The sequence below is a fragment of the Colletotrichum siamense genome (genome assembly GCF_013390195.1).
Source record: "Colletotrichum siamense strain Cg363 chromosome Unknown KSG_Cg363_contig06, whole genome shotgun sequence".
Classification (NCBI taxonomy): domain Eukaryota; kingdom Fungi; phylum Ascomycota; class Sordariomycetes; order Glomerellales; family Glomerellaceae; genus Colletotrichum; species Colletotrichum siamense.
The window spans coordinates 3,552,016-3,578,855 of record NW_023501019.1 but is presented as its reverse complement, the minus strand read 5'-3'; the positions used below and the strand labels follow the sequence as shown (position 1 = coordinate 3,578,855).

General features: G+C 50.9%; 6 protein-coding genes across 6 annotated transcripts; 2 read left to right on the top strand and 4 right to left on the bottom strand.

The window, feature by feature from the left end:
- Positions 1 to 308: 308 nt before the first annotated feature.
- Positions 309 to 1,145, bottom strand: CGCS363_v009923 (uncharacterized protein; the record flags this gene model as incomplete). The annotated part of the gene is made up of 1 exon (XM_036641772.1): positions 309 to 1,145. One exon carries the CDS (start codon positions 1,143 to 1,145, stop codon positions 309 to 311), a length of 837 nt encoding a protein of 278 aa, XP_036493482.1.
- Positions 1,146 to 3,263: 2,118 nt separating this feature from the next.
- ecdD-4 (Major facilitator-type transporter ecdD) lies at positions 3,264 to 5,239 on the top strand (the record flags this gene model as incomplete). The annotated part of the gene is made up of 7 exons (XM_036641771.1): positions 3,264 to 3,415; positions 3,467 to 3,512; positions 3,565 to 3,928; positions 3,976 to 4,122; positions 4,178 to 4,842; positions 4,897 to 4,966; positions 5,022 to 5,239. 7 exons carry the CDS (start codon positions 3,264 to 3,266, stop codon positions 5,237 to 5,239), a joined length of 1,662 nt encoding a protein of 553 aa, XP_036493408.1.
- Positions 5,240 to 8,017: 2,778 nt separating this feature from the next.
- On the bottom strand, positions 8,018 to 10,884 carry vpr-0 (Minor extracellular protease vpr; the record flags this gene model as incomplete). The annotated part of the gene is made up of 3 exons (XM_036641770.1): positions 8,018 to 9,891; positions 9,953 to 10,724; positions 10,777 to 10,884. 3 exons carry the CDS (start codon positions 10,882 to 10,884, stop codon positions 8,018 to 8,020), a joined length of 2,754 nt encoding a protein of 917 aa, XP_036493483.1.
- Positions 10,885 to 11,358: 474 nt separating this feature from the next.
- CGCS363_v009920 (uncharacterized protein) lies at positions 11,359 to 11,604 on the bottom strand (the record flags this gene model as incomplete). Its single annotated transcript, XM_036641769.1, has 2 exons — positions 11,359 to 11,457; positions 11,518 to 11,604. 2 exons carry the CDS (start codon positions 11,602 to 11,604, stop codon positions 11,359 to 11,361), a joined length of 186 nt encoding a protein of 61 aa, XP_036493022.1.
- Positions 11,605 to 13,122: 1,518 nt separating this feature from the next.
- Positions 13,123 to 14,643, top strand: LIP1-8 (Lipase 1; the record flags this gene model as incomplete). The annotated part of the gene is made up of 1 exon (XM_036641768.1): positions 13,123 to 14,643. The coding sequence occupies one exon, from the start codon at positions 13,123 to 13,125 to the stop codon at positions 14,641 to 14,643; it is 1,521 nt and encodes a 506-aa protein (XP_036493051.1).
- Positions 14,644 to 18,891: 4,248 nt separating this feature from the next.
- Positions 18,892 to 22,022, bottom strand: SUB2-2 (Subtilisin-like protease 2; the record flags this gene model as incomplete). Its single annotated transcript, XM_036641767.1, has 8 exons — positions 18,892 to 19,844; positions 19,907 to 20,126; positions 20,184 to 20,299; positions 20,383 to 20,656; positions 20,715 to 21,014; positions 21,087 to 21,535; positions 21,582 to 21,738; positions 21,915 to 22,022. 8 exons carry the CDS (start codon positions 22,020 to 22,022, stop codon positions 18,892 to 18,894), a joined length of 2,577 nt encoding a protein of 858 aa, XP_036493052.1.
- Positions 22,023 to 26,840: the final 4,818 nt, after the last annotated feature.

Genomic DNA, 26,840 nt, shown 5'->3' with positions numbered 1-26,840 from the left:
AATAGCTTCTAGGGATGCAGCTAATTGCACAAATCATCTGGCGGAGTGGCGGAAGACGGAGGTTATGATGTAGGACAAATGGGGTTTTATTTTCAAAATCCTTTAGGCTCGAACCTGGACTCCCAGACTTTCCAACGGTCATCATAGATTATAATTGAGCAGCATTACTCATTCGTTTTAGTACAAATTCAGGTCTCACGACATTCATACTACTTTGGGTTTGGATAGTTGATTCCCCTGCTCTTCAGGGACAAATGTTGTATTGATAACAAATACTGCCAAATCAAAAGCGTTACCAACGAACAATATCAGCATGCTGCCGCCCCGGCCGCTCCGGCACCTGCCGCAGAATTCGTGGTGACTTGTTGGTACCACAGCCAGAATCCTGTCAGAATGGCCGTCGCCTCCCATTCTTCGCCCAAAGTTCCTGTGAGCCCTGTCCCCATAAATGCAAACCTGTAGCCCTTGGTCATGCTCCAAGACATGTTGTGCGCCAAGACTGCCACAACCTCTTGTCCATCACTCGAAAATCCCAAGTCTGGATTCTTTGAGTGACCTCCGATAGACTCAGGTCCCATCATGCGAACAAGCTTCCAGCCTGATGAGTGCCCCGCAAGCTCCTTGATCTCATTTCCATGCGATGTCCTCCATTGAAACTCTTCGACTCTCCCTTTCGGCGTTTTCATGTGGAAGGCTCGGACTTGGCTTTTCCTGAAGCCTGCATCTTCGGGCTTTTCAAGTTTGATATCCTCCCCGCTTCCAAACTCTCGATTCACGTTGATGGTGGAACGATCGTGCCATCCCATGCCAGTTCTGCTTGCTGTAGCCATGACGGGTGCCTTGTCGCTGGGGCCATTATGAAGGCAAAGAGTTTGCTTGGTAGAAAACAGCTTGCCATCAAATGAAATGGCAAACATTTTCTCTTCAGCCGAAGGCCCCAGATAGTAAACTTGCTTCCACTTCCATTGATAGTAGCAATTCAAAGTCGGCGGAAATCTTGCGGTCGCCGCGACTAGCCGGGTATCTGATGCTGTGTTGTTGAATCTCGGTGTTTCGTAGTCTGGCAATTCCGCAATGTTACCGGGATATGGTGGGGGATCGCTGTAGCCGTCGGCCTCAGGAAATTTGCCCTTGTCGTAATCCATATTATTTGTGAGACTTGACGACAATGATTGTGATGTTTTATCGAAAAAACAGTTCTTTGACGAATGGGCTTGCAAAGCGTTCGAGAAATTTGATGCAGCAGCACTACGCATCGATTGCCAAGGCACTGCAGTGTCTTTTATATCGCAAACTGCAAGGGATGAAATCCTACGACGGACGCAGCCTTACTATGAAGTTTGCGCCAATGGAACTTACAGGACGTTCATCGGATGGCCCGAATGATGTAAGGTACATATGGAACCTATCACTGAGCGTCGTTGCATTCAGCTCTCAGGGCGCAGCTTTTGCGGGACAAGCCTTGCGCTGCGCCTCCCTTTCCATAGCCGAATTAGGCAAAAGCATGTACCGATCAACGCACTTCATCCACCAAAATTGGGGAAAGCCCAGGCATCAACATTAAACATTGGATGGTCACGACTCACTACGGCGACGTTAGGCCGTGCTTATTCCCGAATGAAGTCGAATTTGCTGGCGACACAGTTCACCGTGACGCGCATGTTCGCAGGACGACGCCTAGCACGTTCGGGCTTCAGTAATCTAACACAATTTGATTGCAAGCTGAATGGGGCATTTCGCACTATTTCTTCAGCGATAAGGGGTAGGGATAACTCTAACACGCTGCAACTGCAGGACTCACCCCTTGGTGTTACATTTTTAGGACACGCTGAGGGGTAATCAGGCAGAAAGGACATCGTCTGAAAGCGAATTTCACTAAGTCATGGACGATTCAAGCATTTCGCAACCAAATCCCGGGAGATTTGTCTGGAGGTGCAACGGCAGTGCGCCCGGCCTATTATGGGCCTCCGTGTGTCCGGCCTTCCGTCCCCCGTCCGGCGGCCTTGCCCCACTAGCATCATTCAAAAGTGGCGGAGACAGTCCGGCGTGTACTGTTTCCGCCGTGTGCAGATCAAAGCTTCTGTTTGAATATGTTCCTTTACTTGGCAGGGCCTTAAGGCTTCACGAAATTCTTGTCTGTATTTCCGTAGTTGAGTGTAATCTTGCAGGCGCTAAGCTACAACTTCCTGCCCTCTGCGAACACAGAAACGGCCTGCTGTAGCCCTTTGCCTGGTTCCATCTGGCAGGCCCAGACATCCTCCAGTTCCGTAAGTATGGGTTTATGTACCTAAAAGATTATGTTGGCCATGGAAAATGTAAACCTAATTTCGCCTTGAAAGGGCTCTGAAAAGATCCGCTGAAAATGCTTTTCACACTGGCAGAGCTATTTACTCCCATCAATCGTACAGAATACTTTAGTGTCCTCCAGCTTACGACCCCAAAAGCTCTCGTATTGTGCATAACGGCGGAATGTCTGAAGCTCGTGGAAGCGTCCTTGGAAAGGTGCCGCCTTTGTCTCAAGCCAGGATCCGAATTCTTGACGGTTCGGCCGAGATCGGGTTTCCGACGCAGGGGCCAACATGGCCGGCAGATGTTGGCGAACGTCAAAATGCCCATCGCATGGCACCTATCACCGGGCTACCAGCCCCCTCCCCCCCGCAAGGTGAACCTGGAAAGGCCATTCAATGAGCTCTAAGAAGTCAGAACAACATACTAGAAACCCCCAAGATTGTTTGCTGATGCGGTTGTCAACAAAATAGTAATGTCACATCACGCTTGCAATGACGCGCTTCCCTCTTCCCGTCAGGCCACAGCAGGATGATGATTCGATATGAGACAAGTCACGCGACTGGGGTAATATAGGGCCTAGCATATCGGAGTGGGCAGGACCGACAGATCATGGGACGAACTCTACTACCGAGGGCATCGTCAACTTCCCCAGGTCCTCGGAGCACAGTCGCCCGACGCTAGGTTCCAGGTCCACGGCAACGCCAACCTCCACTTTCCCCAGTTTCCCCGGCCAATATCGGGACTCCAGAGTGTGGTTGCACATTGTGGGGTGGTTTATGGAACGAATTCTCCGATGCGGACTTCTTTATTATGTGAGGATGTGCCCAGGTCTCTGCAGAAGATCTTGATCAGATGATTGGAACCATCCGACGACTCGACTTCATCCCATACCTTCAGGTCCTTCCACCGTCTTTTGCATATGCTACCAACCTTTACTCTTCCACGAGACGCGCATTAGTTGCGAATCACTAAACATGGAGGTTTCATATGGCGAAGCCGGTATGTCAACTGCCTCCGACCTCGACAAGACAACATTCTTAATCATTCCAGGCTACAAGGGGCTCTTTCGACAGCCATACATCTTCTTTCTAGCATGCTTTGCTAGTATTGGGGGCGTCTTGTTCGGGTAAGCTTGTACGTTTTCAAGATCTATACAACAAGCTCATGATGGTTCTAGGTATGATCAAGGCGTTATCAGTGGTGTCCTGGTCATGAATAACTTCGTACGTCCTGATCTTCCCCAAGTCACAAGTATCCAGCCTAACAAACAAAAAGGGCAAACAATTTCCAACCTTAGCAAACGACGCCACTCTTCAAGGATGGATGGTGGCTGTCTTGACCCTCGGAGCAATGGTCGGAGCCTTGGTCAACGGCCCGATTGCCGATGCTCTTTCCAGACGATGGACCATTCTCCTAGCGAACGTCATATTCCTCATCGGTTCGATCATACAAGCTGCAGCCATCAATGTTCCCATGATCTTTGTCGGCCGCTTCATTGCCGGCTTGTCTATCGGTCAGCTTTCGATGGTGGTTCCGCTGTACCTGAGTGAACTAGCCCCTCCCAACCTTCGCGGCAGTCTTGTTGCTCTTCAGCAACTTGGTATCACCGTGGGCATCATGATTGCCTTCTGGCTGGATTGTACGTATGGGATCAACCAGACGTCCTACCAAGCTAACGTAAAGCAGACGGAACCCAGCATATTGGCGGAACTGGAGACAGCCAGTCTCCCGTAGCGTGGCGCCTACCCCTGGCCCTCCAATGTGTTCCTTCACTAGTGCTAGCAGTGGGCACATTCTTCCTTCCCTACACCCCACGCTGGCTGTTAATGAAGGGTCAGTACTGTGTGGCTGTCGCTGTTAATGGAAACAGCTAATGATGTCTATACAGATCGCGAGGAAGAAGCCTTAGCAACTCTAATCCGCGTCCGCCGTGTGCCCTCCGACGACCCTCGTCTCAGACTTGAACTCCTTGAGATCATGGCAGCCGCTCAATTCGATCGCGAAACCACGAAGGCGATGTACCCAGGCGTCACTTCCCGCTTAAAGCTCACCATCCAGCGATACAAGTCTCTATTCGTCGTGCGGCATCTCAACCGTCGCTTGCTTATTGCTGCGCTGCTCCAGATAATCCAACAATTTACTGGAATCAACGCCATCATCTACTACGCCCCGAAGATCTTCAAGAACATTGGACTGTCAGGTAACTCCGTTGATCTGCTTGCGACAGGCGTCGTGGGCGTGATCAACTTCTTCTCCACGATCCCAGCCATCATGTTCATGGATAGATGGGGCCGTAAGAAGGTATTGATCATTGGGGGCATCGGTATGGGTGTGTCCCAACTAATTGTTGGCACGCTGTACGCGGTCTACAAGGATTCTTGGGCGAGCAACAAGTCAGCTGGTTGGGCTGCCGCGGTCTTCGTCTGGACTTACATCGCCAACTTTGCATTTAGTATTGGGTGCGTCAACTGGATTGTGCCATCCGAGATTTTCCCTCCTGGCGTCCGGTCCCAAGCAGTGGGCCTGGCCATAGGAACGAACTGGTTGAGCAACGTAAGTTCCCTTAACTAAGACGACAGAGATTGAGATCTGACGTCGAAATTCTAGTTCATTGTGGCGCTGATTACCCCAAGAATGCTTGAGGCAATCACCTTTGGCACCTTCTACTTCTTCCTTGGTAAGTCATGAAGCACCCGCTCTGGTCTCTATCATGAGCTAAACCCTATGCACAGCTTTTTGCATTCTTCTGATCGTCTGGGTATACTTCTTCGTCCCGGAAACCAAGGGCGTCCGCATCGAGGAGATGGACAAACTGTTTGGTGGCAACCAAGGAGAGGAAGACATGCGCCGTATGGAGGCAATCAGACAGGAGTTGGGTATTACTCCCGGGGGCAGTGGCCTTGCCAAGAAAGAAGCCGACGTCGGCGTCAGCGAGGTCGAAAAGGTATAGCTGAAAGTCATGAACGTCATCAGTGGATGAGACAGAAAAAGGTCTGGGAATCTTGTAGTCGACCACTTTTACGAGATTGTTCTTCTTTCTGATCCATCCTCAGTTGTGGTCATGCGCCGCTGCAACAGAGCCGTTCTCGTGAGCGGATGACTGATATCTGACAATTTTCTCTAGTGAAACATTCGGGATATGTGTAAGTCATCGATTAGGAGACTAGAATATGCCGATGACATTGAAAGATATGTCCAGCTTGAGCAAGCTTGTCGTGGAGGAGAGAGAGGGTTCTTGGCGCGGGCGTTTGAGCCCAGGGCTTTGAATTCATCACGCTAGGTAGTCGACTTGGCGATCACGCCGGTCAGCATCAGGACAAGGTGTCTGGGGTATTTTGTCTTATCTTACCGTGATTATGATACTTCGTAGGTCCAAAAGAGGAAGGCCATCGAAACATATGATTTCTGACATTCCGTTAGACTAGCGGCCCACGTAGGATGTCTGGTGAATCCTTCGCCTTTCGGCAAGAACAGTCACCTTCCAGATATTGATCTGGCCCGTTAGTCGGAAGGAAGGGCCAAGGTGAAGCCAACTTATATCGGCGTGCTATGCAGATATTGTACCACGAAGGATTCACGTCAATCCTTGTGTCTTGCTGCTTAGGTATTGCCCACGTTGAAGGAGGATGACAGGATTAAAGCAGGCATTCGTATTGCGGTGACAAAATCGACCGAAGGAAGGATGACCACCATTTAAACTTGGTGACACACGATGCAGAGTTCAGCTATAAGAAGGGCTGAGTCTCGTTCAGCAAATGCACCACCTTAATACCATTTCGAACAACCAAAATCAAGACAGAGTATTCATCGCACAGGCAAAATGAGAATTACTACCATTTTTTCTTTTCTCGTAGCTGGTATTGCCACCGCCAACTCCACGGCAACGACCGGAGACCGCAACCTAGCCAGAGGTTTTGTAAGTTGAACCCGCGCAAGGAGCCAGCGCCATGATTTTGTCGGAATCAACTGACTCTGCTTGATCAGATTGAGGCCCGCTGTCACTGCGACGGCACCTGCTGCAACGGCTATTGGTGCACTGATGACGACGTTGGACAATGCTGCAATGGAGTACCCTGCTAGACTGGGATTTGGAACTAGTCGCACTACTAGTTGAAGGCTGTGTTGGGAAAGACTAGGGAGAATACAACGTCGCGAGACGTGGAGATATTAAGGCTAGGAGCATTTGCGTACTACGAGAAACCTAATGTGAACTATCGGTTCCAACTAGAAGGTTCCCTCAGTTATTGAGTCTTCAAAACCTTTCGGGGACAAAAGCCTCGGTGTTTTCTTTCCGCTCTGAGCCAATCGTGACGCTGTGATGCCCCACATCCTGGCTCAGCCCTGTAGTATCTGGGCGCAATCGAGACCAGGCAGAAATTCAATCTTGGCCCTACGAAGCTGTTTCAGACTCTAAGCAGCAGAATGTCTCCCGGTTCAAGGAAATGTCGTACCTTTCACAAGGCCTTAATTTGATTAGAGTTCAGGTATTGATCGATGTAAACACGGCCCCGTTCGGATGATGTGATTACATCTTGGATTCCCTGGTTACGAGCTCCCCTATTATGTCTAAGTCAGCGGTCAATCCTGACCTTGGAAGAACCGATTTGCACGGAGTAGTCCGCTAGGAACCCCAAAAACTGGCCGGCGGAGTACGTCGGACGACTGATTCAGCTTTGTAACTCCCCCCACCTCGGGAGCTAGGCGTCTGTATGCAGCCAGAGGTCCAATAGAAGGACGCCTGTGCACAGTTCTACACTGCATTCTGTCTCTAAACGTCGCGTCTGTAGGCGAGGAGTTCTCCATTTAGGAGATGCTGCCACTATGGAAGACACCCGCGGGCGTCAACTTCGCATCGACCCCACGGGCACGAGTCATCGCAACTAAGTTCCTGCCGGTGGGAGCTGCGCAGAAATGCCAAGATGGAAAAATAAATCATCGTAATTACCTTAATCAAATTGAGATCGTCTCATGTACCGAACCCAAGACCATGGCTATGGACTCATGTCTGGCGCGAAGACAAGGCGTCTACAAGTTAGTATAAAAGGATTGCAACATGCCGAGGCAAGGTGGCATCATAATTCAACAGAACTTCTACAACTATCAATCAGCAAGACTCAACTATACAATCGTTTAATAGCCATCTTTACATACCTCAACAAGACACCCTTCAAGATGCAGTTCTCTCTGATCTCCGTCCTCTCGCTTGCCGCCCTGGCTCTTGCTGCCCCGGCCCCTGAGCCTCAGAGCAATGTCGCGCCCACATGCAGCAGCCCCAACGACTGCAGGAGCTTCTGCACGGCTCCTTGCACTAACCCTTTCTGCGGCCTCTCTGCCTTTGGGTAAGTCGGAATAAAAACCCTAATCTGGCCAAGAGCGATACAAGCTATTTGCTGCACCGGCCTGGTGAAAGACGATACTAACCACGTCGTAAAATAGTGACCAGCGCTGCTTCTGCGGATGCTAGATCAAAGCGAACATCACCTGACGCGAGGGAACCGTTGCTTGACGCACAATTGTGAGGGAATGGCATGCATGATAAGCTGCTGATGGTCCCGGATCTGGCCTTGTCCCATATATGTACTTCAATACAGCCTTTGAAACACTTTGAAAATCTTCTCGCAGCCACACCCAAATATGAAAACCAGACTGAGGTTGTGTGTTGATATCTTTTAAGGGTCAGCCGACACCGTCACGCTAACGAGGAGGGTAAGGTATCTCACTGGTGCTCTCAAAGCGAAGCCATCGGCAGCCCGATGCTATCCGGAGCGTAACCCAACGTCCAGTTCCCAGACTCCCACACATCCCAGTGCTTCTGATCACCAGCATCCCCGCTCAATCTCAGCGCCCGGACGCGCCAGAAGTATCGGCCGGGAGGGATATACTTCCGATCCTCCTCCGACCCGTCCCAGACCCACCATGCCGAAGGCTCCGTGTACCTCTCCGCGGTACCCACAAATGTCCTCGGGAGGATAGCATCACCCGTGGCCGCATCCACTAAATCGTACGAATAGTTCCGGCTCTGCGTGACGAACGTCTTTCTGAATCCTGGAAAACCGGGCGTGCAGCTGGCGGGCCAGTCTGGCTTCGGGATGCTGCCGTTGTAGAAGCACTCGAACGTTGTGCCGGGTTCCACGCGGTTGTCGACGTTAGTAGCGGGATCGACACTGACAAGATACGATGCGTTGGGGTTGATCATAGGAAGATTGACGAGCGGCGTGCCGAAGCCGGTGTATGGAATTGTGAGGTTTGTTCCTGCAGCGGCGGATGACTGGATGTGGATGTACCCTCCGAAGAAGGTGCCTCGCTTTGCTGCATCTGGCAGAGCTGGGCTAGCTTTGATGGAGACCGAGACTGCGGCCTCGCTTCTTGGTGGGATTTCAATAAACGAGGGGGTGATGTCAACTTCGGCATAAACGGGATGCCCCTCTGCTTCCGTGAGTGAGTACGGATCGGCTTGAGCGAGGATGTACCCTGAGGCTGCGCCTAAGTGCGACAGGGAATAAGACAATGTCTCGGTTCCGGTATTATCGAGAGTGAATGCAAGAGAGGAGGGCCGATGAAGGGTGTCGTTAAAGTCCAGGCTAGACACATTGACCAGCGAAACGGCGTGGGCCGCACCCCACGCATCAACTAACCCGCCCCCCTGGCTGAATACCGGAGCCAGATAGTCAAACGACTTTCTGTTCCCATCGATGAACTTGACAGGCTTTGCAGTTGTCGTCACTACTGAAAGAATCTGTTTGGGGTCGTAGTCGGGATGCTTCTCCTTGACCAATGCGAAGACCCCAACGGCAAACGGGTTGGACATACTCGTGCCCCCGATTACCGCAAGGCCTCCGTACTTGGGCAAGAACGTACTCAGAATGTTCTCGCCAGGTGCCACGAATGAGGGATAGCTCCGGCCTTCTGGTGTCGGACCCCAACTGGAGAAGCTGGAGACCAGGCCTCCGGAGATGTCGTTGATCCGGTAGGTGACATCCTCCTGAGCCTGCGAGACGTCGCTCGGGAAGGATAGGTGAACGCTGCCCTTGGCAAGCTGGGACTTCAGAAACTGTCCATCCTCGTTTGAGATTCTGGCAATGCCCTGGTACCGCCTGGAGAACTCTGCAAAGTTGGGAACCCACTGCATGCCGTCCGCCACCGTGGTGCTTGCGGACTGATACCTCACGACGTAAGGCACGCCCAGACTGATGGCGAGGCGTGTTGAAGCATTCTTGGGGTCAAGCCAGCAGTGGTCTTCGTCGATCAGCATCGCCGTGTTCGCGGGGTCAGCCGGCGGGACAAAGTTGCCGGGGGCGGGGTTGCATCCATCGGGGAAGCTCTCGGGGTCAGCGGGCATCCAGAGAGTGAGGTTGTTGTTGGCGGCAAAGTTGGATGGGAAAGAAGGGGCGAAGCGCAAGACACCTTGGTCACTACCAGATGTCCAATTTGCACCCCATGTGTAGTACGGAGTGGCCGAGTTGTCAGTTGATCCAATCGCGGCTACTCCCTCGCCACTGGCGGGTGAGGCTCCCGTGAAGAGGCCGGGGCCATCGTTCGAAGACGCCACCGTTACAGCGGTGCCATTGCGTACTACGCGGCTGACCAGACTGGCGACCGGTTCTATCAAGTATTAGCATATGCCATCAAGAATGGAACCTGTGGCCAAATCGGGTGGCATTACCTTCCTGAAAAGCAAGCTTGATGTTGAACCCTATCATCATCATATCCACTCCTCTCTCATCCGCCGAAATGACAGCTGCCATCAAATCATCCAAACTCCCAAGTCGCGTTCCGTCGCAAGAATCGAGGCCATGGAGGTCGACCGTTGCGTTCGGAGCCACGCCAACAACCCCAAATCGGCGCTCGTCGCTGTCGGCAGCAATGATGCCCAGGACATGCGTGCCATGGAGGAAGTCAAGGCAATTGTCACCTTCAAAGTCGAAGGCATCCTCAGCAGAGTTGTAGTTGTACGCAACGCGGGTTTTGGCCAGGCCCGGCGCCTTGAGGTCGAATCCCGTGTCGATAACCGCGATGCGTACCCCTGAGCCGACGATGCCTTCGGCATGAAGCTTGTCGACTCCCGTATCTTTGTGAGTGGTGAGGACGTCATTATCGTGCGAGACTGCTGGAGCTGTGCCGTTATCTGATGACTGTCGTTTGAGGGTTCGAAGAGGCTGCTGGAATGAACCTTTGGATAGGGAGCCCGCTGGTCTCTGATGTCGAGCCTTCGTCGTATCCCATGCAGCTGGCCAAGCGTTCTGCACGATATCGAGTGCACGGAGGGCACTTAAAACAGAGGCCTCTGAGGTATAAACGTTGTGAACACAGTCAGTTGTAAACGAGGCACCCGAGAACAGCGAAGTAGTGAACATGTGTCGAGGTGCAAGGTTACAAGACAACCCTCTGCCGGCTAAGCCCTGTTCAAGGGCCAAGATCGGGTCCGTTGGTGGTATCTAAGTGTTGTTCAGCCGGATGAGACATAGCATCTAGATTTTGGCGGCTTACCCGATCCATGAACTCCACGATATAGACATCTTGTCCGTCGTGGTTGGCCTCGGCTACAGCGACAACGATGGGCAGCGCTAGCGAGGCAAGCCAGTATAGTAGTAGCATGTCTACACTTCAAAAGACGACTATGAAAAGCCCAAGAGGTGAAAACTAATGGTTTACAATCTTGATGTGCGAAAAGGGGGAGTTGGAAATGATATACGACTCGCGAAGTACCGCCTCCGAACAATCCGCCCCCACGCGTTCCGCGGGCAATATGGACGCCCCTGAGTGCCGAGAAGGCTAACAAACCAAATATTATGGCGCTCGCAATTAGTTTTGAATGAATGAATTCAAATTACAAGATCCAGTGACAGAAAAGCTTCAATTTTCAATTGAAAAGCCCGATCCGGGTCTGGGACGTAATCGAGAGTAATCCTACTTTCCAGTCTCCTTGTCCCTATTGTCCCAAATTGGCGAACCACAATGTAAGTATCTAACCTCCCAGGCAATAATCCATCAATACCGTCTGCTTTCCTTCCTCTCGTCTTCTTTTTCATTCCGAGCCATATCTGACACTCATGACGTGTCTGTGCCAGTTTAAGGGTTGCAAACGAATTCGCAGCCCGGAACACGGGTGCACTCTTCGTAAGTCGGCTTATCACCAGCTCTCAAGCAGGCTTGAGCACAGGAATCGCACTAGAAATGTTAGCTTACTCAATACAACCAACTTGTTCTCGACTTTCAAGAACGTCTTACGAGTCCTTGACGCTTCTCCATATCGGCATTGGGCGCGGCCAGAGCGAGGCTGGAAAAGATGAGCGCGGTAAAGTAGAGGAACTTCATGATGTCGGCGACGAAAAGTACTAAGATTGCGAACAGAAGATAAGCTGGCTGAGTTCTAGATGATGAGGAGAAAAGAAATAGCGTGGTGCAGTGGAATCAAGCAACCTTTATACCCATTGCGCAAGCCATAGAAGTTCATGTACAGCTCAAGGCTTTTGCGTGGTCTGGGCACTCTGCGGGCTGGACGGACATTCGAGTCTCCTTCCCCGAATTGTCGTCGCCGCATAGGAGATCAAGCCAGTTGGTTGAAGGCACACATATTGCTAATTACGTAGGTTTAATGGTTACCGAGAAACTATAATCTGGGGAATACCCGTTCTTTTCTCTCGGTTTTCTTGTCCCATTGCTTCTGTAGTGGGTTGAGCGAGTCAGGCCGTGCCGTCTACAGACTTCGTCCCCTTACTAGGTCAGTCTCAAGGGGCCTCTTCTATTTCAAAGAACAACTCGTTTTCGGTGTATCCTTATGTGTAGAGGTTTTCCGTCTGCTTGAATTTGTTGGTACTCGGAAGAACGAGGCTTTCTGCTCACAGGCCCCGCTTCAAGCTTTATCTTCTTTAACGGCGCCTTCTCAAGTGTGATGATTGTACGTAGATTGAGGCCAGATTTGGTTGCGCGGGATACATCTTCAGACCCATTTGAAGCAACGGCGAGCCTTAATTGTCATCGCAGTTTGCAAGCCGAATGCAACGGTCCAGTCTTGTGACTGGTGCCTGTGCACGCATAGATAATATCGTCTAGATACAAGAACTGGTGATGACCGATACCTTGCCACAATGAAGAACCATGCTAGAACAGGGATCAGGAAAATGCGTCAACCCTGCTCAACAAACGCCTGACGTCAAGCTAGCTGTATTGTTGTAGTGACACAACAGCGATCATTCAGGTCGAGTTACCTGTATTGCTTCATGATTCCGCTGGACCTGGCGTAGATATCACAAAACAGTTTGTCATCTTTCATCATCAATCCAGACTTGATTTCAACGTATGGCGCAAGCCTAGAATGCCCGCTACGCTTAGCATCCGTAAAGCCGGGGTGGATCCTCATCGGTGTCCGGCTACAACTCCGCCCCGCAGATCCTTACACTTCCTCAGCCGGGCTCGCTGGTTGGATCGTTATGTTCCCGATTTCCATTGCTTAATTAAAGCAATCCAGTAGAATAACAGACGCAACTAGGGTGCGAGTGACATTATGGATATGCACTGCTCGTAACTCCCGGCTAAGGGGCGGAAGCGGCAGTCCTCTCGGTGTCCGAGTGGCGTTCCATTTGGAGATCTTGCAGTGCCGATATCTCCATTGCTGCAGAAGTGGATGCTTCGATGCCTGGAATTGGTTGATCCGTACGCTGATTCCTCTGTTTACTTGATGCCAAGAGCTTTAGCGAGGTCATGACACCAAAACCGCAATGTTAGGATAGGAGAGGGTTTCGATAAAAGCTTGAGCTGGCAACCTAGAGGTATGTTCTAGAAGTTCTGTATCATCATTAGCCGCGCCACTTATTTTCTTCCCTTTGTTCCAAAATGATTGCTTTTCTCAGCACGCTCATCGTAAGCGTCCTAGCAACTGGTGCTATCCTACCGGCGTCCTGTCATCCACTTTCCGATCAGGCCCATGTCAAAGTGCGCAACGGATCATTGGCCGGTCGTTACAATAGTCATTACGACCAAGACTTTTTCCTGGACATCCCGTACGCGAAAGCGCCAGAGGGAGACCTGCGGTTCCAGCGAGCCTTGCCATCCGATGGCTGGGAAGGATCCCGAGGTGCAGACGAGTACGGCGCGAGCTGCTATGGAAATTCTCTCGGGTTGGAGGGTTTCAGTCAGCCATCAACGTCGAAGATGAGTGAGGATTGTCTCTTCTTGAATATCATCAGGCCTGCAGGGCTAGGGCCCAACACTAAGCTGCCGGTTTTGGTCTGGATTCACGGTGGTGCCTGGGCAGAGGGTAGCGCTAGCGACCCGAGGTACAACGGATCATTCCTGGTTCAACAGTCCAAAAGCATGGGCTCTCCGATCATCTTCGCCAGTTTCAATTACCGACTAGGGGTGTTTGGGCTCCTCCCTGGATCACTGGCAGAAAGGGATGGCATTACCAACGTACTTTTGCATGACCAGCGCCAGGCACTGCAGTATTTACAAGACAACGTCGCGGCTTTCGGAGGGGACCCAGGCAAGGTGACCTTGATGGGCGAGTCAGCGGGCGCGGGATCCATTGGTTTCCATCTTCTTGCGTACGGTGGCCGTGGCGATCGGCTTTTCCATGCAGCGATTGCCCAAAGCGGCGGTCCCTTCTCCGTTTACTCTTTGCCTGATAATGCTAAGAGGGAGGAGGACTTTCAGAAGATACTCAGTTTGACTAACTGCGGGAACTCTACCAAGCCTCTGCTTTGCTTGCGAGACGTTCCCGCAGCTATACTCAACGCCGCCAGCATTCAAGTTCAGCCTTACTTCACCATAGATGGGGAGATCCTGCCTGACCGCAACTCTCGGCTATTAAGGACTGGCAGGTTCGTCAAAGTTCCACTTCTCATTGGTGTCAACCGAAATGAGGGCACCTCGTTTTTAAATGCCAATGCATCAGGCCCTTTGGATACTAGCGAAGATTTCATCCAGTTCATGAAGCAGTCAGCTGGTCAACACGTCGTCCCCGATGCGGTTTTGCAGGAATGGCTGGGAACTTACCAAAACGAGTCGAGCCATCCGTCAGAGGCGGGTCTGGGTACCGTCCTTGCCAATCCAGGCCCAGAGTACGGCTCCCAATACGGCGCAGCAACACTTTGGATGGGTGACTTTCTGCTCGGTGCAGGCCGACGATATGCCAACCAGATGTGGTCAGACCAGAACGTCACAAGCTACAGCTACTTCTTTGACACTGCAACAGCGAACCTTGATGCGCAAGTCAAAGGCGCGACTCATGCCCAGGAAATTGCTTTTGTATTTGGAAACAAAGATGGGATTGGGTGGGAGCCTAGTCCGTTCCCAAGCACACCAGAGGCCAAAGAAAGCTTTCAAGAGTTGGCTACCATCATGAGCCGGATGTGAATTTCGTTCGCGGTCACAAAATCGCCAAATCATCACCAACGTAAGTACTTCCGCATGATGAATGTTTCTGTGCCAGATATAGACAAGCTGTACTGACACAAATATCAAGTTTCAGCCGTGAAGGTTGAGTGGCCTGTTTACTCTGACACAAATCCTCAAAACTTAGTCTTCAGTGCCACGAATGGGCTATCGCTGCAGGCAGATTCATGGAGAGCCAACACAATGGATCTGCTATCAGAAACTATTGTTGATCTTGGGCGACGTCACCTTTGATCTTACAAGCTAGTAATGTTTGTGTTCTAATACGTACCTCATCGACTAAACTAAGAAGCGCAACATAGGCACGAGTATAGTGGGTAGAAAATACGCATGTACGAGGCATGAGATGAGCTGCAACTTAAGTTTGAACAAATGTACTATAGTAGGAGTGAAAAGGTCACGTCATTATAAAGGTGTTTCTGAGGCTTGTAATGAATCATATGTTACCTGGATCTGTAGCTTTGTGTCTTGTGAACACGACTGCTGCAGGTATTTCTAGTCTCCCTTGCGAAGGCATGTTGTATATGAGTATTTCGGTTAGAAGCTCTTGGGGACGTTTCACAAACCACATTCACAAAAGGAATTATGAAAAAGTGCGTTGCTATCATTATACTAATGTATGGAAGTCTGTTTTTCACACTATCTTAACTAAGCAGTCCTGTAAGAAATAATATTCTGCAAGACTGATGCTAATCTTTTGAGGAAGTATTTGTCTGAACCGGCGCTAATCGTATCTTCACCGCCGGTTGGACGTTTATTCGCTGTCTGTGTCAAGGCCCTGAAGATCTGAGCCAACTATGTCGGCTAATGCGCTGATACCCGACTCGGCTGCGTATGTCAGGGCCGTTATACCGCCTGCATCTCTGGCGTGCGTGTTTGCGCCCCAGGAAACTAGAAGGCGAACCATCTCGATGTCCTCATTAAGAATCGCCAGATGCAAAGCAGGACCGCCCATAGTTGCGGAGTCCAAATTGAACTGGTAGTCGATATCAGGCGGATAGTGATAATGGCTCCGCATGAGCCATTTTAGACGGTGAAACTTTCGTTTGTTCCCTAACAGCCAGTTGACGATGCCATATGCACCAAATTCGACGGCATGAATGAACAGAAACTGCAGCAGATCTGGGTCTGATACTGAAACTGAATTCGTTCTGGGGTTGACTGGATCTGCAGCAAGTTCCACTAGAGTTTGAAAGGTATCAAGACGATCGTGATCCATAGTACAAAGAATGGCTGGCCGCCGTTCCTCTTCCGGGTATGTGTTGGGAATCATGCCGAATTGAACCAACAGTCGGACGTTCTGTGACTCTCCCGCCTCACAGGCACAATCTAAAGCATCGCCATACCCGTTTCTGATGAAAGGATTGGCGCCACTGCCCAACAAGAGGCTCAGAGTTTCCGAGTCAGCCCCAGAGGCAGCAAGTATGACGGGTGTTGACTTTACTCGCGCGGTACCAAGATTGATATTCTTGATGCAGTCAGTTTGGAGCAGACCCTCAAGCGTTGCCTTTAGTCCACATCGACTGGCGATGTGCAACGGTGTCACATTCATACACTCATCAGGCGCCCAATAGTCATATTTATACAATTGGACATATCCCCTGACTTGATAAGCGGCGGCAGTTGACGTTCGTTGCTGCAGAAACCTTGAGAGTAGTCGGGCAACTGCATAGCTTTTTTCGGTCTCTGCGACGTGCTTTCCCCAGTGACTTGCCGCGTAACGCACAAAGGGATACTGGGTCACTCTTCTGTAAACTTCGTCATCGGCGCTGCATGGCCCTGATTCGAAGTCCTCATACAGGAGATACGACAAACACGTCGTAGCGATATCCTCTCTTGCTCCAGGAAACAGCCTGTCAGCATGCTTCTCAAAGTATTCCTGGACCGTGTAGTGAGCAAGACTGAGGCGTTCTGTGGCTGGCGCGATGATGGCCAGGCCTTGGCAGCAGTTAATGATCATCTTTGGTACCGGTCGATATCTGGTGCTCCATGACGTGTATCCCATTTTTATAGATTCCGAAACAGACAGAGCGTCCACCAACTCCATAGATGTTAGGTCCGCTTTGGCGTGGACCAGCCAGGCAAGAGCTCGCTTGGCGAGGTGACATTGGTCTTCAGGAAGGAGATCGATACGCGCTATAGTTTCCTCGAATACTTTTGCAAGATCATCTGAAACTGATCCTAAAGCATCTTCCATATGTCCTCTGGTGTTCTTTCGGAGAATGGTTCCTAGCTGTAACACTACAGGTAGAAAGCTTCAATGACTTATCAATATCGGACGAAGACATGGGCGGGGGCGATTAGCTTACGTTCCATTGGCCCTCGTGATGATCTGATCAATGATGCGGTTGGCAAAATCCTCATCGATGATTTCATACTCGTCCTTGTCGGAAATTAAGTGCTGCATATATAGCTTGAGATCGGTATTGTGGGCCTGAATTGAGATCTGTGGATAGGTTCCCAAAGATGCCTCGATATCCGGTATGTGCCTTCGACTGGTTATGAGGAGCTTGATTGACTGACACTCAGCCAGCTGGCGCACGGCCTGTAAGAGCTTTCGTCGTTGACCTTGATCGCATTCATCCAAAGCATCGAGCACAATGTACAGTGATCGATGGCCTTTTGCCACATCGAGCAGCATTCTGACAGCATCTGCGGGGCCTATGGTGTGGGAACCCCTTTGGCGACTGTGAAACAGCTCCATGACTGATCTTGGAATTTCAGCAGGCCCACATAGCGTTTGTCTTAAAACTGATGTTAGAATCGTGGACAAAGTCTGCGTCCCTTGGTCAGTGTACTTCAAGTAGAAATACGACGTAGATATATCTGACGTCGACAAGGACATCAGATAATCTATCACTACTGATCTTTTGCGAAGGTCAGTGAAGAAATACGGTGTTACTTTCTATTAGATTTTACTCACGCCAGGACCGTTTTCCCTGAACCAGGTAACCCATGACACCAAATCACATTGGTGGATGATGGATTGTCTCTCCATCTTTCAAAAGAGGAGTCCTCGATAATCCAGTTACCAGTATTCTCCACGCGGGGATCTTTTGCCTCCAAGTGTCTCTTTTCATGGTCAAAACTGGACACCCAGTTGAGGATTTCGCGGCGCTCTTGGCTTTGATGAGAGTCCTCAATCATCATGACTTGAGTATCGATTTTCGTCTGCAGGACCTGGATACCATCTTGAATCGAAAGGAGTTGGCGGCAATGCTGTTCCAGTGTTTCTGAAAGCTCTGTAAAATTGCGAGACAAGAGGTGACAGCCTTCAACCGATAGACCAAGCTGTATCCAGAAAGCAAAATGCCGAAGGGTCTGAAGTGACTCGTTGCATTTCTTTTGTGCCAGGGACCATACCAACTGTCTTGTCCTGCTTCGTGCAAATAGGTCGGGGGTCTCACATAGAGACTGCAGCTTGGTCTTACATGCCGTGGAGCAAGATACAAGGACAGAAGACTGGTCAAATTTGATCCCCTTTGCCTTGATCGCGGGGCTTTCAAGAAGCGCCTGTAATGACAACAGATTGCCTCGCAAAGCTGCGAGCTCTTCCACCAACTGCTGAATGACGGTCTTTGCGTTGATGGCGTCAGCATAAAATGTTTGAATCAGTTGGATGGTATTTGCAATGACTGGTACTAGGCCAATAATCGTCAGCGAGAGCGACAGAGGGTCCATGATATGAGGGCTAGGCCGCGAAACTCAATCGGTACGACAGGTGCGGGCTCTGCTGATTTCATGTTTTATGAGAGTAGAAGAAAACAAGTGACGTTCCCGAAAGCTTTGGTAGTAATTCACTCATGCATGAGGGAGGGGTAACGTAATGAGATAACGAAATGATTGGAGCAAGATATGTAGTCCGCTTGGGACGGCACAACGGGAAGGCTTACTGAGGGCGTGTGATTGGACTGTTTCGCCAAGGTCCCAGAGGCAGATATCCGCTGTGTTTAACTTCTGCAGCCGTCGCAGGTGGGGAATCAACTGCTGTCCACGATACTGGTCGATGATGTTTGAGAATCAGTTACACTCATAGGTGATCCCACTCTTTTGGCAATTGCACATTCGAATATCCAAGACCTGAAGAAATTTATTGGTATCTGACATCGTGATATCTAAAACGTTTGATCGATTAAATTAGCTTCCATCAAACAAACTGCATCTATTTTTTCACGCTGACCAACCCAGGTTACCTGGATTGGTTGCCAATCACTGCGTCATACTCAAAGAAAGAGCTGCCGGTCCACCGCCGTTGTTCGTTGCGCAAACAGAAATGCTGCCTCCTGAAAAGTCGATGTACATCAGACCCGCGCCCGATGCCTTGTTTCCGGAAAAGTATTTAGGCCCAGAGCTGTCATCGCCGATTTGAATCACGACTCCGTCGGATGTGGTGTAAGAAAATCCGTAGTTACCCTGCTGGATGTTGAGGCCCGTAGTCGGGAAGCATGAGGTTGCACCGGCGGTTAGATTCTCGTCCATCTTCAACACCTCTTTTCCAGCCGGTGCCTTCACGGCCTCTGACGGTGCTTCGGTGATGGTAAACTTCAACGGCAAGGCGCCGCCAGAGCTTTGTCCGCAAATTGAGAGGGATGATCCAGAGTCGGCGTAGAATGTGCCCGTCCAAGACCCCATCGACTGGTGGTAGCCCTCATCTGTAGCGCCAGTCTCAATGCTTACCAATAGATTGGCATCCACGTCGAAAGAGAAGCCGTACGTCGTTCCAGCCGAGGTGGTAAACCCTGATGTCGGGAAGCAGGACTTGGTGCCGCCGCCGATACTCTCGTCTAGCGAATATAAGGTCTTTGGAGCAGGCGGAGGCGGCGGTGGCGCAGAAGTCGTAGCAGGTGGCTCGCTGGTAGTAGCCGGAGGCGGAGGCGGCGGAGGAGCCGTCGTGGAGACGGGGGGAGGAATTGTTGTCGTGGATGCGACGACTGAGCAGGCCTCCCCACTGAGGTCTTGTCTTCTGAACTTCGCACTATTGGGCCTGGCGCAGACAGCTCCTTGGCCGTTGAACACGACCTGGCCACCGTCTGGCACACGTTGGTATGCCATGGCTATGAGAAGATCCTTCATGTTCGCTGCGACCTTGCCCGACTGGTACAACTGAGGGTACTCTCCCAAAGCCAACAGGTAGGCCGCCAGACCGGCAACAGACGGCGCCGCTATTGGAATAATGTCAGCAACCCGAAGAACATCAAGGGTGCTGTTGAGCAAGGAGACTAACCAAAAGAGGTGCCATCTTGCTTCTGGGTGTTTGAGAAGAATGAGTTGGCGGCGCACTGAATCTGTTCGCCCGGTGCCATAACATGAACCAATGGCCCTCCTTGGGAGAACGATGCGTTTTTGCCGGTGTTGTCAGTGGCGCCAACGTTAATGATTGGCACACCATCGGCAGCCATCATGGATGGCCAGGCATCGACATCCTTTGCCTTTGCCTTGCCGGCCTGTGACATCCATACCGTCAGTACATAACCACGGAGATGTTTGAACGGAGGACTTACCGCAACATCGTCTGAGTTGTCATTGCCCGCCGCAGTGATGAAGACGACGTCTTCTTTAATCAGCTCATTGACGTAGTGCTGAAGCATCTTCTTGTTGAATGAGTTGGGATTGTCAACTAAAGGTGGCAGTCTTGTCAGTATGTGCCCGCGCAGTACCTGGGTTCATCCTCTCCCTCCTCAGATCGAGCGAGAGACTTACTGTTACGTGAGAAGTTGACAACTGCTTTGTTTTGCAACTTCTTATCTCTCACATCCCTGAGAATCTGATCGAGGCCATCAAGGGTATCACCAGACGTGTCACCGGCTTTTACAATGACAAGCTCCGCCTTCTTAGCAACACCATATTTTGGCCCGTTGACCTTTGAGCCAGCGCAGCTGCCATGGCCATCGGAGTCACGGTCCTCCTCAACGGATTTCTCCGCTTGGGTGCCTGCAAAGATCCATCGTGGCTTTACGGCCATTCCAGTGTACTCCTATTACACAAACCTCATTAGTTCTGAGATGTTCATAGCGGAGGGCATGCCTGCTCACACTGTTCTTAGTGTAGTATCCACTATCTAGTACGTAGACAGTAATGCCGGCTCCTGCACTGTCGTCGTAGGAATAGCTCGTGAGTGCTTTGATGTCGACCAAGGGAGGCTGCGAGAACATGATGAGTTCGACGGGGGCCTTGTCTTGCTTGACCACGGCACGCTTCTTGATCTCGCCACGCCTGTCCAGCGACTCCATGAACCACTTTTCGTCAACATCTTCGGCACGCTTGCTGTTCGGGACGAGCGAGCCCGGCCTGTCGTCGGTGTCATATAGCTGGTCGAGCTCAACACCCGCAACCTAAGAAGGTAATTAGTTACGAACTTTCAATAAAAGGTGAACGGTGTCGTTGAGAGGAGCACTCTGACGTACCGTGGGATCCTTGATGAGAGTTGAGTTCTGTGACGCCGTAATGTTGGCGGCCGCGAACAACACCACCGTGTCCTCCGTCTTGCGGTAGTTGCCCTTACCGAGCACCGTATCAAGCAGCGTTATAAAGCTAGTCTTTTCCTGGGTCGTGGCTCCGTCTTTGCAGAAGACGATGCATGCCTTGGGGGTCTCGCTTGGTAGAGCGCTCGATGTACTTGTGGGTGCCTCAGAGGTGGAGCTGGGCGGAGCGGAGCTAGGCGGCGCGGAACTAGGTGGTGCAGAACTAGGTGGTGCGGAGGGGGCCTCGGGCGCGGAGCTAGGCGGCTTGTTCTCCGGGTCGTCCGGGCTGTCACCCTGCGAAGAGCCGGCTACCGTGCTTGCGCCGGCAGCTACGGCAACTGGGCCTGCCGATGAGCCGGCGACGGTGAAGAACCCACCTCCGACGCCTCCAACTACTGTTACACCCACCGGGACAACGATGGTGTCGCCATTGCTTACTGTTGTTGTGGCTGGGGGGGCCGTCGACGTCGGTGCTGCTGATGAGACGGGAGGCTCGGTGACTGATGGTGAGATCGTGGGGGGCGCTGAAGGAGGTTGGCTTGGTGTCGGTGTTCCAGAAGGGATGTTGGTTGAAGGAGGAAGAGAAGGGCGGAGACTAGACGAGGGTAAAACTGAAGGAGCGCGGCTAGGCGAGGGCTGAACTGAAGCACGACGGCTAGATGAGGGTATGACCGAAGGACGGCGGCTCGATGAAGGTATCACTGATGGACGACGGCTTGACAAAGGCACAACTGAACTAGTGCCGTTCCTCTGTGGGCCTTGCCGTCTCACGAGTGGAGCATCATTGACGTAGGGCTCCTGTGGGACATCAGCTGCTACTGCTGTGAAAGACAGCAGGCCCAAACTGAGCAGTAAAGAGTGTCGGATGTCGAACTTCATGTTCGACTAACGAAAGTGGGTTCGCGTAAAAGAAACGAAAGGAACGTATGCCGAGTGTTGCCCAAACCTGGGGCCACAAAGCGCTTGAAAGCCCAGTCCATGATATATACGAAGCCCTCGGTCGAGGCGGACTTCACGAACTACTCGTCTGAATGAGATTCATCTATTCGATGCGCCGGACCTCCTGCCACGCTGCTAATTTTGGGGATTCGCCGTGCTGTGCTGTGCTATCGACGGCAGTCTCGGCGCGCTTTGCTACTGAGGCCCGCTAACAGGGATCTACACCCACATCGCTTCATCGCGTAGCGGCTTAGGTAGACGCTGTCAACCAACGCAGCGGGCCTGTTAAGGCTAACCTAAACTCAATTATACTGCTAATCACTCGTACGAGCGCATGACGTGACGCTTCAAGGCCGGCCTGGATGGAATACAGAGTCAGGCAGTTCAGCTCGGCGACCTGTTAACAGGCTTGGCGGGGGTATGATCGCTCCAGAGGCAGCTGACCACGAACTTGACACAATCAACTTAACTCCAGGCCGGCTCGAAGATCAGCCCCTTCATTCAAGGCTGAGTCAATGTTGCTTGACAGTCCCAGGATTCAAATCGAAGAACTCGATCCATCCGGGGCTAGTGGCAGTGTGTGATCTGACAGCCAGGTGGCTCACGAATAAGGTGAAGCCCACCGGCCTCGGGAATCTAGACCCCATTTGCTGACCTAGGCTCTACTGACCGTTCACTAATCGATGATTAGAACAGAAGCTGGCATCGCTGGCATCATCCTGTGGCGAGTGACGAGCGAGTCTTCGGCAATCGTCCGCGGGTACCCGGTCTATGCTGGAGTTTTCAACCCGATGATGAGATCGGATGACACTGCCGACGAGCGGAACACTTATTAGGCAGTTTGCACCCGGATGGCGCAAAAACTGATGACAAAACCTTCAGAGAAATTTAAGAGACGCGTCTCGGGCCCAGTAAGTCCTTGGCAGACGGCCGGCAGTCCGCGGCGCCGTCCCTTTTCCGCACTAGTGCGGGGCAGTACGGTTGAGTGTGGCACCTCGGCTCCGACAGGCCCTTGGCGCATGCCCAGAAGCAATATTTGAGAGCGTTTCGGACACTAAGAAAGATGGATCTTAATATGCTACATAAGAAGCCAGAGACTGTCTCTTGAAATTCCGTTCACTTGCTTCCTTCCAGAACTGTTCTTCATATGTTCTTCCTTTGCCGTACACTGAGGTTGTCTAAAGAAGCTCGTCGTATTTGTTTATGAAACCAATATAGATTTAGGACTGCAGATTTGCGTTGCCGAGAACCATACCCTTGGTACTTTGTACGACACCCGCGTATTCTTCGGGTGCCCGTGTGTTGTTGGGGGCTGACACCGAGTCAGTTACTCCATTTAGCTGGCCTTCATAGGCTTCATGACAGCTTTTGAACATGAGACGAGGATGGGGCTGCAACACCACGCTGCTTTATAATAGACTTTACTAGGTCGGTTTGAGATGAGACATAGTGGGACAGATGCCAGCCTCAAAGAAGGCCCGGAGGCGTGGGAGACGACTGGTCCAGGCCATAATGAGTAATACCATATGAGTTATTTGACATCCATTCGCTTTGGCATAACGCGAAAGATGAAGCTATCTGCCTAACAGGCTACCGCTTCTTCCTCATCTGCCCGCGAACTCTTACCATCCCATCGAGTACTCAATAACGCCAGTACATAAAGTACCTGCAATTTCTCTAAATGGCCTCTTATTGAATTTTTTTTATTGGTCTAAAAAACCTGTCGATCTCTCGGAATAACAGGTGACTTGCTCTTACCCCGCACACCTATGTACTGGCGTCAATCAGCACTCGGTGGGATATTGAAGCAGAGCTGTTACAATCTGCGCAGTCAGAATTTCAATTTCTCACGGATCTCTCATTTCCAAATTGTGATACAACACTTGGAATTGGTAGTCTTAGGATGACAGCATTCGGGTTAGTTACCGAGTCGCCGGATGAATACTACCTTGACACCGTTCTGGTCTGATTCAGCGATTTTTGCGCGTTGCGGAATATTTCTCAGGAGCACGGTCTGAAACAACATGATTTGGCCAAGCCACATTTTTTGAGCGAAACTGTGGGATTTGATGCGTACCTTATGTATTGACTCGTGACTGTGGAAGCTTACCGGTCGTCGTGATTGAAATCGACGTCGGACCGCTGCTTGTTAGGCTGTTGACCTGTATGTGCCGTACAGCTCTTCTCGTTCACATAAAGCGGCCTCACTGGCTACCACAGAGCAAAGTACCTTATCTGTGAGTGGCGTCAAGAAACATGCGCATTTTGAATTTTGTAACTGATCCTTAAACCGTTGACCGTTCAACAACCTCGCGGTCACTTGCCTGCTACGCCCGCCTTGATGTCAGCCGCTGACTCACTCCGTTGACCACCTTTTTGGATGCTGTACGCATGCGGGTTCAATAACATTACTGGGTTTCATCAATTTTGGTGTTACAAAGAGAAGTTTGATGTTGGTTTTCTATTTCTACGTGATAAACTGCATGACCAAATGCTCGCATCAGCAGAACGTTTCGGCCCGCATTGACAATCGCGACGATCGACGAAAACAATCAGAATCACCTTTCGATGATTCTTACCTCTCCATAAACCCCACCAATTTATCATACATCTCAATCGAAGTTTCCCCTCGCTGCGGCTTTGCCCCACTTGCTTTACACAGCAATTCAAATGCTTCATCTTCCGATCTCTTAGCCGCATTCGCATCTCCGAGTTCTTCATACACTGAGGCCAGCTGATATAATACTCGTCCAAGTGGGCCATCCGACTTGAAACAATTACGATAGATTTCCGCCGCCTTCAGAAACGAGTCCCGGGACGTTAACAAGCTGTGAAGTCTAAGTGATTAGAAAAAGACAAGGTAATCATCGGAATGCAACTGTAAGGATTACCTCGATCGATCCAGTCGACTCGACCATTTATCGATCAGACCTAGCTTGTAGTAAGATGCCGCCGTTTGATAATGGTCTCCAAGCTTCTCGATTCGCATCTTGAGGGCGCGAAAGTGGCAGCGCTTAGCCTCGTCCGTGTTCCCCTGCTCGTACAGAATCTCCGCCAACGTGCAATATGCCCTGCAATGACATGAGAAATTGTGCAAATCGTCTGTGATTGGTGCTTACTGTGCAGTATTCTGGTGTTTATCACTGAGACACTCTTCTGCCTTCTTCACAGACTTTCGACCGAACACCTCGGCTAGGTCGAGTTCACCTGAGAGAAATAGAATGCGAGCATGAGTGGTGTAGTTCTTAGGAAGACATTGCCCTTGGAACCACTTGTTGTTCTCTGTCTCAGGTAGGTTTTCGCGAATAGCGAGAGCCTCTTCACAGATTTTCTTCGCTTGCTCATAGTCACCCAACCCACAATAGTCATTAGCCAAGTTGTGCATTATGTTGGATATCACGGCATCGTCTGGGGGAAGAAGCTGCTGTCGAATCTTCAGAACCCTTTCGTGGTATTCCACTGCTTGTCGTGGCATGTTATTCTCCAGGTGCCAGCTTCCGATGGTGTTGAGAATAAGCCCTGCGTCCAGGCTTTGAGACTCTTCGATGTCGTTGAGGACTTGGAGTGCGATGTTCGTATATGGCAATATATCGCCGAACCAGCCTCTCTCAAACATGTACCTGTGTGAGAATTAGCTTCCCTCTGTATTGGCTTGCTTGGGTCTGATATAAGGAAAAAACAGACCATGTAGCATTGTGAAGTAAAACAACGAATCGCTCGCTGGCTTGCTTCTTGTCGCACATTTTCTGATAGTGCTGTGCCAGACTTTGCACATGAGGCAAAAACAAGTCGCAAGCGGCGTGGTTTTGGATAAGGGGCATCCCCTTCTCCTGCTTTGGGAACTTGTTGAACAGCAGGCTGATGGTCTGGTCAAATGATCGCGACCATTTGGCCTCATCCCCATGCAAATCTTGGATAATCCTCGCTTTCACAAGCCGGTGAATCGAAAGCGACTTCTTTTCTGGATCTCGCTTGATCAAGGCTTGAGTCTTCAGTTGTCCAATCATGCTCCGAAACCTAAATTTCGTTAGTGACATTATGCTACCCAGACTTCGTATAACCATTCGGATAGTATACGGCTGACTTACTGAGGCTTCAACTTCAGAAAGCCGAATTCAGGATGTTGGGAATACAACGTCGGAGTGATTTCGAAAATCTGCTCCGGAATTGAGTCGGGGTCAAGAAATGCAAACATGTCGAGAAGTTCTCTGGATTGCTTGAGCCTCGAGAATGTTAAATCCCACACATTTGCCATTGTGAACTCGTAGTACGCATCCACAGGTTCTTCCTGGCCCTCAAGGAGTGCCTTGACCTCAGCTGTATCTTTGAGCATGCTGATCACCTCTGTCAAGCTGCAGCCGGCATTCGTGATGAAGCCGGCGATCTGTGTCACGGCTAACGGCAGTCCACCGAGTTCTTTACAAAGCTTGGGAACTTGCTTGATCTCCTCTGCTGTCTGCGTCGACATACTTTCGTCGAGGTTCAGCTGCTCTATGAGCATTGTCTCACTCTCAGGATCGCTTAGAGGCTCCAAGACTTTGTACTTGGCGGCTTGGATGAAGAAAGTCGATGTGTTTCTCACCGTCATCAGAATCGACCCCCGCCCACGATCAGCTGAAGGCATGTATTGGGCGACAAGCTTGGGGTCGTCAACGTTGTCCAATATCAGGAGCCATGGAATGTCTGATGTCATTAGTACGCACATACCGTCCACGTGCTAGGTCGGGGGACTAGAGAACTTTACTCACCAGCTCTGCA